This window comes from Mchenga conophoros, unplaced genomic scaffold (assembly GCF_057382185.1).
Source record: "Mchenga conophoros isolate Kocher_MC1m ecotype Shallow Benthic unplaced genomic scaffold, M_conophoros_male_GT1.1 unmapped_scaffold_6, whole genome shotgun sequence".
Classification (NCBI taxonomy): Eukaryota; Metazoa; Chordata; class Actinopteri; order Cichliformes; family Cichlidae; genus Mchenga; species Mchenga conophoros.
In genome coordinates this window covers 499,348-512,930 of record NW_028182333.1, presented here as the reverse complement: position 1 = coordinate 512,930, position 13,583 = coordinate 499,348, and the positions used below count along the sequence as shown (strand labels likewise).

Below are 13,583 nucleotides of genomic sequence, written 5' to 3'. Positions count from 1 at the left end.
GTCACTGGGATGTTGACCTTTGACCTTCACATTAGAGAGATGGGCAGACATAATTAGTGTATGAATTTTAAAGTAACAGGTAATAAAGAGAGTGTAGCAAATGTAGTCAGGTTTATTACTCTGTATCACACATGAGTGCCCGAGGGAGGCGGGGCTGACTGGGGAGACACAGGAAACAGAGAGACAGGGCTGACTCGACATGAAACGATGAAACGTGGGACACGGGAACAGAAACTAAACACAGGCTGAAATGAACACTGAGGGAGGGAGAACTAAGATTACTGAGAGCCTGATAAATAAGAAGAACAAAAACCAAGAAAAACAAGAGTCAAAGAAAACCAAAAACACAAAGCATTGGGCCAGGACCCACTGCTGTGACATTTATATGTGATAAAAACATTAAAAACTGCTCAGATGTTGAAATCTTTCTACGTATACTTTAGGTTCAGCTCTCCAGCCTGGCATTTGGTTAAGCATGATTCAAACATTTGATTTTGTTTAACTGGTTTTAATTATAGTTACTTTTTGTGAACATTTGTTGCAGCATTTAAAAATACATCATTTATTTTCAAACTTTTATTTGATTTAGAGCATCATATTTGACCAAAGTAAATGTTTTAATTTCATATAAAATAACTGAAACAGTGAACTAAATATCTGAAATCTTTCCTTCCTTAAAAGTTATAATCCTACTTAAGTTATAGTGCAAACGCTTAAGCAACAAATATACTTGATGCTAATTAATTCATATTTCCCTTTGATGTTGCAACTATGCGGTCACTTCTGTCTTTAAACAAAATAATATTTTCCAGTTACAGAAATCATAAAGTCCAAACTAAAGTGCTACTGTTGCTATATGCATTTTATATAAATCATGGATGATGGTCCTGACATGAAGGAAGAGAAAGTTACAGGTTGCATCCTTTGACTTTGTCTCCGTGCCTTTGGGCGATTTTCAGAAGGACAGATGTTTCTGTTCAATTCTTAAATCAATTTTTTCAAACACAAACACTATTTTAAAGCTTCTAGAGAGTAAAATATTAATGATAATTATAATAACAATAATAAAAACAAAAGCTCTCAGATCCATCAAACCAAGCAGCAGAAAGAACAATAACTGAAGAGAAAACTTTAACCTTGTAGACTTCATTATGTTCCAGCTGCTCTACAGACGCTGTGACCTCGAACTTAAGCAGGTCGTAACGTATGTGCAGCTCAATAACTTCATAATCAGACCCTGTGGTATTTAGGCAGCAGAACAACTAAGAATAACAACTACAAATAATGTTTTTAGGTTTCTGTTGTACTGCAAGGTTCTGTACAGGAGAACCAAACCAAGAGCAAATATTACGTCTCATTTACACCTGAGCACGAAGAGCCATCAACATTTAGCAAATTGAATCATCTTTGTTTAGATGCAAGAAGAATCATATAGAAATGAAAAAGTAGAAATAGAAATCCAGAGCAAAGATATCCTCTAATTCAGCGTAGCACATGTGCAGCTGCTGCGATTCACGTAAGCATTCGGCTCGTCGCTGTTGCAGATTTTTCTCTCGCTGTTCTGGCTCACAGCGCTGCAAACACAAAAATAAATATCCCCAAAGCTGTGAAAGGGAGCTAATTAGTAAGAGTATTGTTACTCTCCGCAGGAGTAGTCCAGCAGTAGAAATCAGTCCAATAACAAGGTGTGTAACATCTAGCAGGGTGACAGAAAAACCCAGGGTAACTTCTAAGGACCTCAACGTCTCTCACATTGTGTTTTTTAAACATGCTTCCATTCGTCACTTCAGTCTTTACTCTGAAATACAGGAAGAGAAATCATGGCTGAAACAATTTCTCATGAAACCAGGGGTGTGGTCCAACAGTCAGTTTGGTGAGGAAGGTTCCTAACTGAGAGAAGTGACCCAGAAGTATCTGTGTAGCAGCCACAATGAATCCAGATCATGAGCTTTATTAACTGATCAAAGTATCTTCTTTCATCTTCTGTATCATTCAGTTTGCATTGGTAATGCCCATTATTGTAATGCTTTTTTAAGACGAGCAAAACTTTATTTCACTTTGGGTTAGCTGGGATAAGTGATGGATGGAGGGAATTTTACTTCAGCCACAGAAATCCTAAACAGGAAGGAGGAGCAGAGTTACAGTGGATCACTATCCAGCAGGGAAACAAGGTTTATTTCAATTTCTTGGCCATGAGTGAGATTTACTGAGTGGGCAAATTAGGGAGACGACACCATCAGATCCCGAGCCCTCCATGTGTTAATCAAGAGACGGCTGCTGTGCTACATCCATAAATAATGAATAAATTAGGAGCTAAAGCTGAAAGGACAGTTTATTTGTACCATCTTCACGTGAACACATTCAAGAACATCACAGATGAAGAAACATTAAAAACTTCCACACTACATAAAGCAAGAAAAATAGTTTTTCTTTCAGGTGGTTTCAGAAAAACAGAAACATCAAACATCTCCAAGACTCTCTTTGAAAGAACTAAAAACCTTTGTTCTCATGGTCCAATCATGAGTGAACTCCCCGATGAAGCCTTGTGTGCTAAAACATGTCAGAGTTTTAAAGGTTAAACATGAGTTTCCAAAACGTTTTGCTGGAGAACAATGAACTATTTGACTGAGTTTCAATCATTTACAGACGAGCAAAACCAGGACAGAGAAAAAAGGACAAAACTGACTCAGTAAAACAACAGAAAAGAAGATCCCATGTAGATCTGTATTATGTAGAAGTTCAGCCCAGCAACCAGTTCAGTTCAACACAAGTTTAAATGATTCTATCTGAACTCTGTGGAGCCTGATCTCAAGCTTTTTGAGTCTGACACAGAAACCAGAGGATCTTTCTGTGTCTTCAGATTCACTGTGATCCAGTGATGGGAGTGATTTCAGCCCTGAGTGATCGCGCTGATGTTTGCACAGAGCAGACAATGAGGTGAATGTTTGGGCACATTGGTAACAGTGAAACAGTTTATTAGTAACGTGGGATCGTTTGTGTGCAGAGTATGAACTGAGATTCCTGAAGCTCTTGTCACACTGGTCACAGCTGTAGTTTCCTTCCATGTGTGCACGTTCATGCCTGTTACGATGACCTGAATGTGAGAAGCTTCTCTCACAGTGTCTGCACTTGTGTGGTTTCTCTCCTGTGTGGACTCGTTCGTGTGATTTAAGATGACCTTCAGTGGTGAAAGATGACCCACACTGATCACAGAGGTGCTTTTTAACCCCACTGTGAATCAGTTCATGTCGTTTTAACTCACTTGGTGTGGTGAAGCTTCTCCCACATTCTTTGCAGTATTTCAGTTTGTCTCCAGTGTGTCTACGTTGATGTAGTTTTAGGGTCTTTTGCTGACTGAAAGTTTTTCCACAGAGGTCACAATGAAAGTCTTTCCCACCACCACAGTGATGACAGGGTTGAGAACTGGATCCATCTGTGTCGCTCTGCTTCTAAACAAAGACACAAAGACAGTGTAAGTCAGTCCTTCAACATTTGTATCCTGAACGTCGCCTGAAATAAAGAGCATCTCTGCAGACGTCCAACTACATTTGACTGTTTCAGTTAACACACTCAGTTTACTGGGCTGCAATAACTACAATACTACCACCATAATACTACAGTAATACTAAAATCATAACTGAAAGGAAAATCTGAATAATCACTCAGAGCTGCTTTTCCATGCAGTAGAATTGCTAACATGCTAACACAGTTTAATGAGCAGAGTTGTTCCAAACAGTCAGGCTAAAATGACAAGATAACAATATAAATACATACCTCACAGTAGCTGCACTTGTAGAGTCTCTTTCTGGTGTGGATCTGTTGGTGTTCTCTCAGGTAACGTGGAGCTTTAAAAGTCTTCTCACACAGGTCACATCGATAAGGTCTCTCCTCAGTGTGGGTAAACATGTGTCGTTGTAAGACTGAGTCTGTTGTAAACTGTTTGCCACACTGTTCACAGCAGTACACATCATGTCTGGTGTGAATGCGTAGGTGTGTATTTCGGCTTCCTCTCCGGCTGAAAGTTTTTCCACAGATGTCACAGCTGTATGGCTTAATTCCAGAGTGGGTAACTAGATGCCTCTGTAAGCTGCTACTGTGAGTAAAAGCTCTGCCACACTGATCACAGCTGTACGCTTTAACTCCACTGTGGATGAGTTGGTGTTTTTTTAGAGAATCCTTCCAGGAAAAAGACTTTCCACACAAGTCACAGCTGAACGGTCTCTCTCCAGTGTGGATGACCTGATGCTGTTTTAGTGAAGCCTTCAGAGTAAACTCCATCCCACACTCGTCACAGCTGTATGGCTTAATTCCAGAGTGGGTAACTAGATGACTCTGTAAGTTGCTACTGCGAGTAAAAGCTCTGCCACACTGATCACAGCTGTACGCTTTAACTCCACTGTGCATGAGTTGGTGTTTTTTTAGGTAACCCTTCAAGGAAAAAGACTTTCCACACAAGTCACAGCTGAACGGTCTCTCTCCAGTGTGGATGACCTGATGCTGTTTTAGTGACGCCTTCTCAGTAAAACCCTTCCCACACTCGTCACAGCTGTACGCTTTAACTCCAGTGTGGATGACCTGATGCTGTTTTAGTTTAGCCCTCACAGTAAAACCCTTCCCACACTCGTCACAGCTGTATGGCTTAATTCCAGAGTGGGGTAACTAGATGCCTCTGTAAGTGGCTACTGTGAGTAAAAGCTCTGCCACACTGATCACAGCTGTACGCTTTAATACCACTGTGGATGAGTTGGTGTTTTTTTAGGTAACCCTTCAAGGAAAAAGACTTTCCACACAAGTCACAGCTGAACGGTCTCTCTCCAGTGTGGATGACCTGATGCTGTTTTAGTGAAGCCTTCTCAGTAAAACCCTTCCCACACTCGTCACAGCTGTACGCTTTAACTCCAGTGTGGATGACCTGATGCTGTTTTAGTTTAGCCCTCACAGTAAAACCTTTCCCACACTCGTCACAGCTGTATGCCTTAATTCCAGAGTGGGTAACTAGATGACTCTGTAAGTTGCTACTGTGAGTAAAAGCTCTGCCACACTGATCACAGCTGTACGCTTTAACTCCACTGTGGATGTGTTGGTGTGTTCTTAGGGAACCCTTGAAGGAAAAAGACTTTCCACACAAGTCACAGCTGAACGGTCTCTCTCCAGTGTGGATGACCTGATGCTGTTTTAGTTTAGCCCTCACAGTAAAACCCTTCCCACACTCGTCACAGGTGTGTTTTTTCTCTCCCTTTCTTCTGTGAGGTTTGTCGGCCTCCTGAGAGCGCTGACTTCTGGCTCCATGTTGGTCCTGCAGTGACAGAGATACAAACAGAGGCAGTGAGTGAAATGCAGTCGTGGAACAAACTCAACCTTCAAACTCCATTAACACTAGTTTTAAACCTGAAGGTGGAGCGTGGCACCAAACACCTTAAAGGTCTCTTATCCCCACCTGCTGGTAGTTCTAACACATTACATCCAACCTGCTGTTAAAGATAATTCATGACTGTTCAAACACTAAAATCATGCACACACACACACACACACACACACACACACACACACACACACACATTATTTTATAATTTAGATTATTTTGTTGTTTCCTATTACATATTTCTATAATTTGTATAGATTTATACAGAATTATTCAGTGATAATAAATCCTATGTTTGTTTATTTTAAAGGAACCCCGTTAGCTTCCACAACAGATGTTGCTCGTCTTCCGTCAAATACTCACATAAAATATTACACAATAAAGTGGATTCAAGATATCCACATAATTTCACTCTTACATCCACAGTGAGGTTTCACAATTGTTCAAATATAAGCAATCAATAAGTGACGGAAGTGACGAGTAAGGTAAGCGGAGTGACGAGTAAGGTAAGCGACCCATGTTGTAGGTGACGTCAGACGCCGGAGATTTGGCGGAATAAAAAAAAAGCAAATGGTAGCACAGAGTTTAACAAAGGTTTTTCAAGCTTCAGTATTACCAAATATACTAATCGATTGTCATATAACTAACAACATCTGTTCTATCATCTCTAACACCCTGGAGGACAACGGGGAGAGTTTAGACGCTCTCCAAGATTACATCGACCGCTGTTTTCAAGATCTAGTAATGAAGAAGGCCCTCAGTGCATCCTCCCCGACCAAAATTGAGACGCCGTCATCGAAGAGATGTCGCCCGGCAGACTCCCCCGGTACAACATCGCCTGCCGGCAAAGACATCGCAGACATCCTGGAGTCAATCGACAAGCGATTGTCCAGTTTCGATGCGAGGCTGGCCCTGGTGGAGATTTTACACCGGGAATTTAAATCTCTGAGAGAATCCCTGGAATTCAGCCAGCAGCAGGTGGAAACGCTTGCCGCTGAAAATGCCACGCTACGGGAGTCGGTCAAATCTCTCACCGATAACGTGACCCAGCTAAACATTGAAAATAAAAAAATAAAAGAGTCCGTTATCGATCTACAAGCCCGTAGCATGAGAGATAATCTTGTGTTCTCTGGTATTCCAGAATCTGTCGGAGAGGATGCGGAGGCAACGGTGAAAAGCTTCATCAAAATCCACCTGATGCTGCCGGAGGACACCGTAAAGAACATCGACTTCGATAGAGTACATCGCTTGGGGGGCGTGAGGTCGCGGACCGGGAGACCACGGCCTATTGTGGCCAAATTCGGGCAATTCAAACAGAAGGAACAGGTGAAGAGTCGCGGCAGAGAGCTGAAAGGAACGGACTTCAGCGTGAACGACCAGTTCCCCAAAGAGATCCTGGAACGACGCAAGGTCCTGTTCCCAGTTCGACGTAGCTTCATCCAGAAAGGCTCCCGTGCTGTCATCGCCGTGGACCGGCTCTACGTGGACGGACAGCTGTACCGCGACCCCGGCACCACACTGTGGTTATACTGACTGCACTCCAGATAAGAACCCGCTACACTCTTTTCTTATTCATTCACACTTTCTCCTTTAACATGGGTTTAACCTAGTAATATCAATATGATGTCATAGCAGATATAACACCGTCACCCTCCGTCATTGCTTTAATTGGAATGTTTCCGTTTCGTTTCTTTTTTTTGTTGTTGCTCACAGTTCATGCGGTTTTCTTTCTTTCTCTTGTCTTTCACTGCTGTGATCACCTACTTCCCCACTCACCTACAAACAACACCCTCTATTTCCTCCATATTTTCACACCACGATCACGCAAACACATCCGCTCAACGGCAGCACATTCACAACAGCCTCACAGCACGCACAGACTTGCAGGACACATAAGCAAGCCACGCTTGTTCATATTAGTGAATATTCACACATAGTCAGACTTATGGAGCCTCTCACCACACTTTTTTTTCTCTCTCTCTCTTTCTATTTACAAACAAGGGATGTTTCCACACTCTCTCCACCTGTCTAAACGAAACACCCAGCGTACATCATTCGACATACACACACAATTATGGGCATGCTGAGGTTTGTCACATGGAATGTAAATGGAGCTGGCACCAGAGGAAAGAGGTTAAAGATATTTAACCAGCTTAAAAAACTACAGGCAGATGTTTTATTACAAGAAACTCACAGACCTGTCACAGGTTTAAACGAACTTAAAACACCTGAGTTTCCTAACGTGTTTGCAGCCTGTTATAATTCTAGACAACGGGGAGTAGCAATTTTAATACATAAAAATGTTAATTTTACAGTACTCGATACAGTTATAGATCCAGAGGGTAGATTTCTAATTATTAAACTATCAATATTGAACAAAAAACTATGTATTGTAAGTATATATGGTCCAAATGTTGATGAACCCTCATTCTTCCACGGATTTTTTAGTGCACTCTCTGAGCACCTCGATTGCGCACTCATTCTTGGCGGTGACCTCAACCTTGGACTAAATGAAGAAATGGATAGGCTCAACACAACAGGAACTCAGCGCAATTGGCAATCCACAAATATAATCAAACAGTATATGAGCGACTTTGGCCTTCACGATGCATGGCGCTCCCTTCACCCCAACAGTAAGGAATATACTTTTTTCTCGCATGTTCATCACTCTTACTCTCGTCTGGATTATTTTTTGGTCACCAGCTCACTGCTGAGTGACATTTCAGACACTGAGATTCATCCTATAGCTGTCAGCGATCATGCTCCTGTATCTTTAACACTAATGCACAAGAATAATACTACGCTAAGTAAAAACTGGAGATTTAATACATCACTGCTTAAAGATGAAGACTTTATTACATATTTTAAAAAGGAATGGACTTCATATTTAGACTTTAATGACACTCCCGGAATATCTGCTTCTGTTCTATGGGAAGCAGGGAAAGCTGTGATGAGAGGTAAAATAATTTCTTTCTCATCACACAAAAAGAAAGAAGAAAACAAAAATATTCAGGAATTAGAAAAAAACATAAAATCACTAGAAGAAGCCTATGCGTGCGACCAAGATCAGGAAACATTGAACAAAATATGCAAGACAAAACTAGAATTAAATGAAACTATTAATAAAAAAAACCACAATTCCTTATACAAAGACTTCGCTTGCAGAATTTTGAACACAGTAACAAATCAGGCCGATTTCTAGCTAACCAGTTAAAAATAAATAAAGAAAAAACAACTATATGTGCTGCTAAAGATTTATCGGGGAACACAATATATGACCCTGGAAGAATAAACAACATTTTTAGGGATTTCTATGAAACTTTATACTCACCACAAATAAACCCATCTAAAAATGAAATTGATCGGTTTCTTGACAACGTAACTCTCCCAAAATTACTAGACAGTCAAGCAATGGAACTGGATTCGCCACTGACGCCAAGTGAATTCCAGGAAGCCCTGATAAGTATGCCCAATAATAAGGCTCCAGGTCCAGACGGCTTCCCTGCAGAATTCTACAAAGAATTCTGGACAATTCTGGCACCAGTATTCCACGGAATGTTGCAAGAAATCAAGGAAAATGGCAGACTACCACCAAATATGAATTCTGCCAACATTAGTCTCCTGCTAAAACCAGGCAAAGACCCTTTATTTCCCTCAAGCTATCGTCCAATTTCTCTTTTAAATGTAGACCTTAAAATAATCTGCAAAGCTCTCTCAAAGAGATTAGAGAAAATAACCCCCCTCTTAATTCATCCTGACCAAACTGGTTTCATAAAAGGTCGGCACTCCTCAACAAACACTCGTAGATTACTTAATTTAATAGACTACTCATACAATAAAAACATCGAAACCATAATATTTTCTTTAGATGCAGAAAAAGCATTTGACAGAGTTAACTGGAAATTTTTATTCGCAACTTTACACAAATTTGGTTTCGGAAACTCTTTTATAAACTGGATAAGAATATTATACAATTCCCCAACAGCTCGTATCAGAACAAATGACCAGACATCCTCCAGCTTCTGTCTCCTGAGGGGCACCAGACAGGGATGCCCACTCTCCCCTTCACTTTTTGCAATTTTTATCGAACCTCTAGCAGCAGCATTTAGACAGGCTACAACAATTAAGGGCATAAAATGTAAGAACATAGAGCATAAAATCAGTCTCTATGCGGATAATGTGTTGCTTTTTCTGCAAAACACACAAACCAACCTCTCTGAGGTAATTACTCTAATAAACTGGTTTTCAAGAGTTTCAGATTATTCAATTAACTGGCCAAAATCTACAGTTCTCCCCATTAACTGCTCCTTCCATAATTCTTCCTCTGCCCCACTGCAATCCGAAAATATTAAACATTTAGGTATTAATGTTTCTCCTAAGCTTTCAGACTTAACTAAATTAAATCACATCCCACTTCTAAAGAAAGTAGAAGGCGATCTGACTAGATGGAAATCTTTACCCATATCACTCATGGGAAGGGTCGCCACTATAAAAATGATCTTGCCAAAAATAAATTACTTATTTTTGATGATCCCTAACAAACCATCACAAGATTGGTTCAGATCTCTGGATTCATATATTTCCAAATTCCTTTGGAAAAATAAACCTCCGCATATCAGCTTAAAACGCTACAAAGAACCAAGGATAGAGGAGGATTAGATCTGCCTAATTTTCACCAATACTTCTTAGCCAACAGGCTTCAGTTCATCTCAGAATGGTCAAAACATACCTTCTTAGATGAGCCCTGGCTAGATGTTGAACAGGCACTATGCAAGGATCTAGAGATTTCAGACCTACCATTTATTAGCTCAAACATCAAAAGACATGAATGCTTTAAAAGTATCAACATCAGCTTCTCTCTGACAGCATGGTGGGAGTTTCTAAAAATAACGGAGTCTTCATTAATCCCATGCAAACGTACACCTATCTGGAATAACCCTGACATATTACAAAACAATAATATGATTAATTTCCCAGAATGGAGTTGTAAAGGAATTAAATACTTAGAACATATATTAGAGGGAACAGAATTTATCCCATTTGACAGACTAGTTGCACAATATGGGATCAACAAGAAAAGATTTTTAGAATATCAACAAATTAAATCCATAATAAAAAAGAAATTCAACCTCAGTCAAGTTGAATTACAAACACCACCAAGTGCGGCACATCTCCTTACTCTTAAATCCCCCAAATTATTATCTAAAATATACAGAACACTTTCTAAATTAGATGAATCAATATCACTTCCTATTGCAAAGTGGGAAGCAGATTTATCAGTCAGTATAGACCAAAACTTCTGGTCTCAGATTTGCTTAAAAACCTTTAAATTGATTAAAAATCCCAGTCTGCAATTAATACAATACAAAATACTACATAGAGTGCACTATACAGGTCATCGGATGTTCAAGATGGGCTTTACATCTTCAAACAACTGCTCATACTGTCAAAGCAATACACCAGACAATTACATTCACGCTCTTTGGTTCTGTCCACCAGTTCAGAAGTTTTGGCGCGAGATATGTGAAGACTTATCAAAGTGTCTGAAATGTAACATTCCAACTTCCCCCTTAGTGTGTTTGTTGGGCAGCTTAGATAATGTCACTTCAGAAAAGAATATAGCCCATATGGTTTTCCCTGCCCTATGCATAGCCAAGAAAACTGTCCTCATGAACTGGAAAAATAAAAACAATCTTAATTCTAACCAATATAGAAATTATCTATTAGATTACATTAGTTTTGATACAGCCTCTGCCACCACATCAGATCAATTGCTCTGGGCTCCTTTGATCAGCTCCATCACCTAGTGGGGGTGGGGGGTCATAGTTTGGTCCAGCCTTCAATGTTGTGATTGGTGTGGGGGTAGGGACAGGCTTAGGGCGTCGGGGGTTTCCCCGGAGGCATCTTCGTTGGGGGGCTCAACCCGGGGTAGCGGTCATGTCCGGTTGGGGGCTTTTCTGACTATTTCCTCGTGGCTGCGTGCAGCGGGGCTAGGGGAGGGTCTGTGCTGATGGACGTGGGTTACTGACCTGGTAGCCTGTCTGCCCCTGGGTGGGTCCGGGATGGGCGTGAGGGTCTGGGGGCGCGCCGTCTCTGGGCCGGGGCCCTGGCCGGGCCTCGGGGCCTTGGGTCCTGGTTTGTGTGTTGCCGGGGTTGTGGGCGGGTGGGTGCATGGGGGCCCATCCCTGGCGCAGGGTGCTGCCGGTGTGTCGAGCCACCTGTGGGGCTCTTCAACCGGTGGGGAAGATTGTCACACCTTGCAGGAGCTTTCCTCTCCTCAGGAACTCTCTGCAGGAGGGGGAGATACAGGAGAAGTGAAGGAAGATCTCAGCCTGGGTGTCTATTGTCTCATGTAGTCTGGAAGATGAGTGGATGGTGGGGTGGGTGCAGTTTTCTCTATGGTGGGTTTAGGTGGACTGTCCCGGGCTCTGTGGGGCCGGGGGGGCGCTGCTGCGCTGGGCCCCGGTCTGGATGGGCCTGAGCCCCCTTTCCCTGGTGGGTCGCGGAGTATGGGAGTGCCTACTGGGGTCAGTGGGGGAGCTGGCCCCAGGGAGGGGTCACCTGCCCCTCCCTTTCTTCCCTCCCCATCTCCAGCTGCCTCCCTCTTCCCGCTCCACCACAACCACCCACACATGCAGGGCCTTGGAGTAGGGGTATGTCACCAGGGTGCAGAGGAGGCTACCCCCCTCTGTCCCCTTCTGGCTGCCTCTGCCTCAATTTTATCCCACAACTTAGACATTCACATTACTCACACCCTCATTACACATACATATAGGATCTTGGGGGTGGGCACGATACACGGAGTCCAAGTTACCATCAGGGTGTACACCTCACACCTGGCATCGTTGCCCACCTCTCAATATTAAATACACGTAGACATTGAGGGCTAGCAGGAGGGACTATGCGCTTACCTGCTGCTCTCTGGCAGGTAGCTCCATGCCCTCCTGGGTTTTAATTGCACCTTAGAACACACATGCATCAACACTACTATAAGCGGTTTGGAGTCTTCTCTCACCCCCATTCTCTGCGGCCTGCTGGAGCGGGGGGGCTAGGAGGAGTTGGCCGTCCGACTGCGGTCTGGGGTGTGGGGCCTCCCTGCTGCTGCGGAGTCGGGGCAGTCTGCCTCTCCCCACCGCAGGGAAAAGGGTAACACCACCTGGGTCTGGGTGCTGCAGTTCCCCCCTCCAGGGGCAAGGGTACCTAGACCCGGTTTGTAGAGTACGCTTGGGGAGTGTGATCGTGTGTACAGCGTCTCTTTATGTCTGTCTCCACGTCGGTTGAGTGTGAAGTGCATATGAGAGCATGAGGGTGGGAATAGATGTTTGTGTCTGTGTGTGCCTGTATGTGGGCAGGGATAGCTCAGTAGGTAAAGTGGTCGCCCCATGATCGGAAGGTCGGCGGTTCGAATCCACTTAACGGCTACCCTGAGGTACCCCTGAGCAAGGTACCGTCCCTACACACTGCTCCCCGGGCGCCTGCTTAGTGGGCTGCCCACTGCTTCACTGAGTGAATGGGTCAAATGCAGAGAAAAACAAGTAATTTCCCCATGGGGATCAATAAAGTATCCATTATTATTATTATTATTGTCTGTGTCTATATGTCAGGTTGGGTATCAGACGCCACCTCTCTGGGGACATCTCGGGCCCTCCAAGGTTTGGAGACCTATCTCCACCCACCACCACTTCCTCTGCCGGTGGCGGACTCCCTCAGGTGTCGGTGCGTTGGTGGTTCTTTGTATCTGGGGGTGGGCGTCCGGGAACACACCGGCTCACTCCTTAGCGGCCGCTTATTGGGGCTCGCTCGGGCCACTTCGGAGGTGGGGTGCCCCCAGCCTCTCGGCCTGGGGCTCGGTCACTCAGGCACAGCTGGCTGCCGGCGGACCTCACAGACGCGTCGCTGCAACTCCCCCTGGCTTCTGCTCCGCGGCTGCTGAGTGAGCCCTCATCTGGGACTCTCCTTAGCTCTTACTGGGACAGTGGTGCGGCTGCCCCTCTGTGGGTCTTCCTTGGTCTCTTGTGTTCTGGGGGCCTCTGGATGTCTGGAGTTTTGATCTCCTCCATACCTGCTTGATACCATAGAGCACAGGGCTGTGGCTCCCCACACTCCCTAGCAGATCATTACATGGAGATTTATTGCTAGCTAGTTTATTGTGATGGTGCTTTTTTTTTTCTTATTATGTTGCTCTTTGTTGTTTGCTTTCTCCTCTGTTTTTTTTTCTCCA

The 13,583-nt window shown here is 43.4% G+C and overlaps 1 protein-coding gene across 1 annotated transcript; it reads right to left on the bottom strand.

The window, feature by feature from the left end:
* Positions 1-2,320: 2,320 nt before the first annotated feature.
* On the bottom strand, positions 2,321-11,924 carry LOC146546172 (uncharacterized). The gene is made up of 5 exons (XM_085266662.1): positions 11,392-11,924; positions 5,101-5,296; positions 4,724-4,947; positions 3,775-4,638; positions 2,321-3,449 (listed from the first exon to the last, which is right to left on the bottom strand). The coding sequence occupies exons 1-5, from the start codon at positions 11,533-11,535 to the stop codon at positions 2,757-2,759; spliced, it is 2,121 nt and encodes a 706-aa protein (XP_085122788.1). The 5' UTR covers positions 11,536-11,924; the 3' UTR covers positions 2,321-2,756.
* Positions 11,925-13,583: the final 1,659 nt, after the last annotated feature.

What these genes read in the sequence shown, in the direction of transcription:
- LOC146546172 (XM_085266662.1), bottom strand. Translation starts at nt 11,535, where the DNA reads ATGCACCCACCCGCCCACAACCCCGGCAACACACAAACCAGGACCCAA. An exon ending in AAAGTCTTTTTCCTTCAAGG is followed by an intron (nt 4,948 to 5,100) that starts GTTCCCTAAGAA and finishes AGTGTGGGAAAG; the next exon opens with GTTTTACTGTGAGGGCTAAA. An exon ending in TCATCCACAGTGGTATTAAA is followed by an intron (nt 4,639 to 4,723) that starts GCGTACAGCTGT and finishes TCTGGAATTAAG; the next exon opens with CCATACAGCTGTGACGAGTG.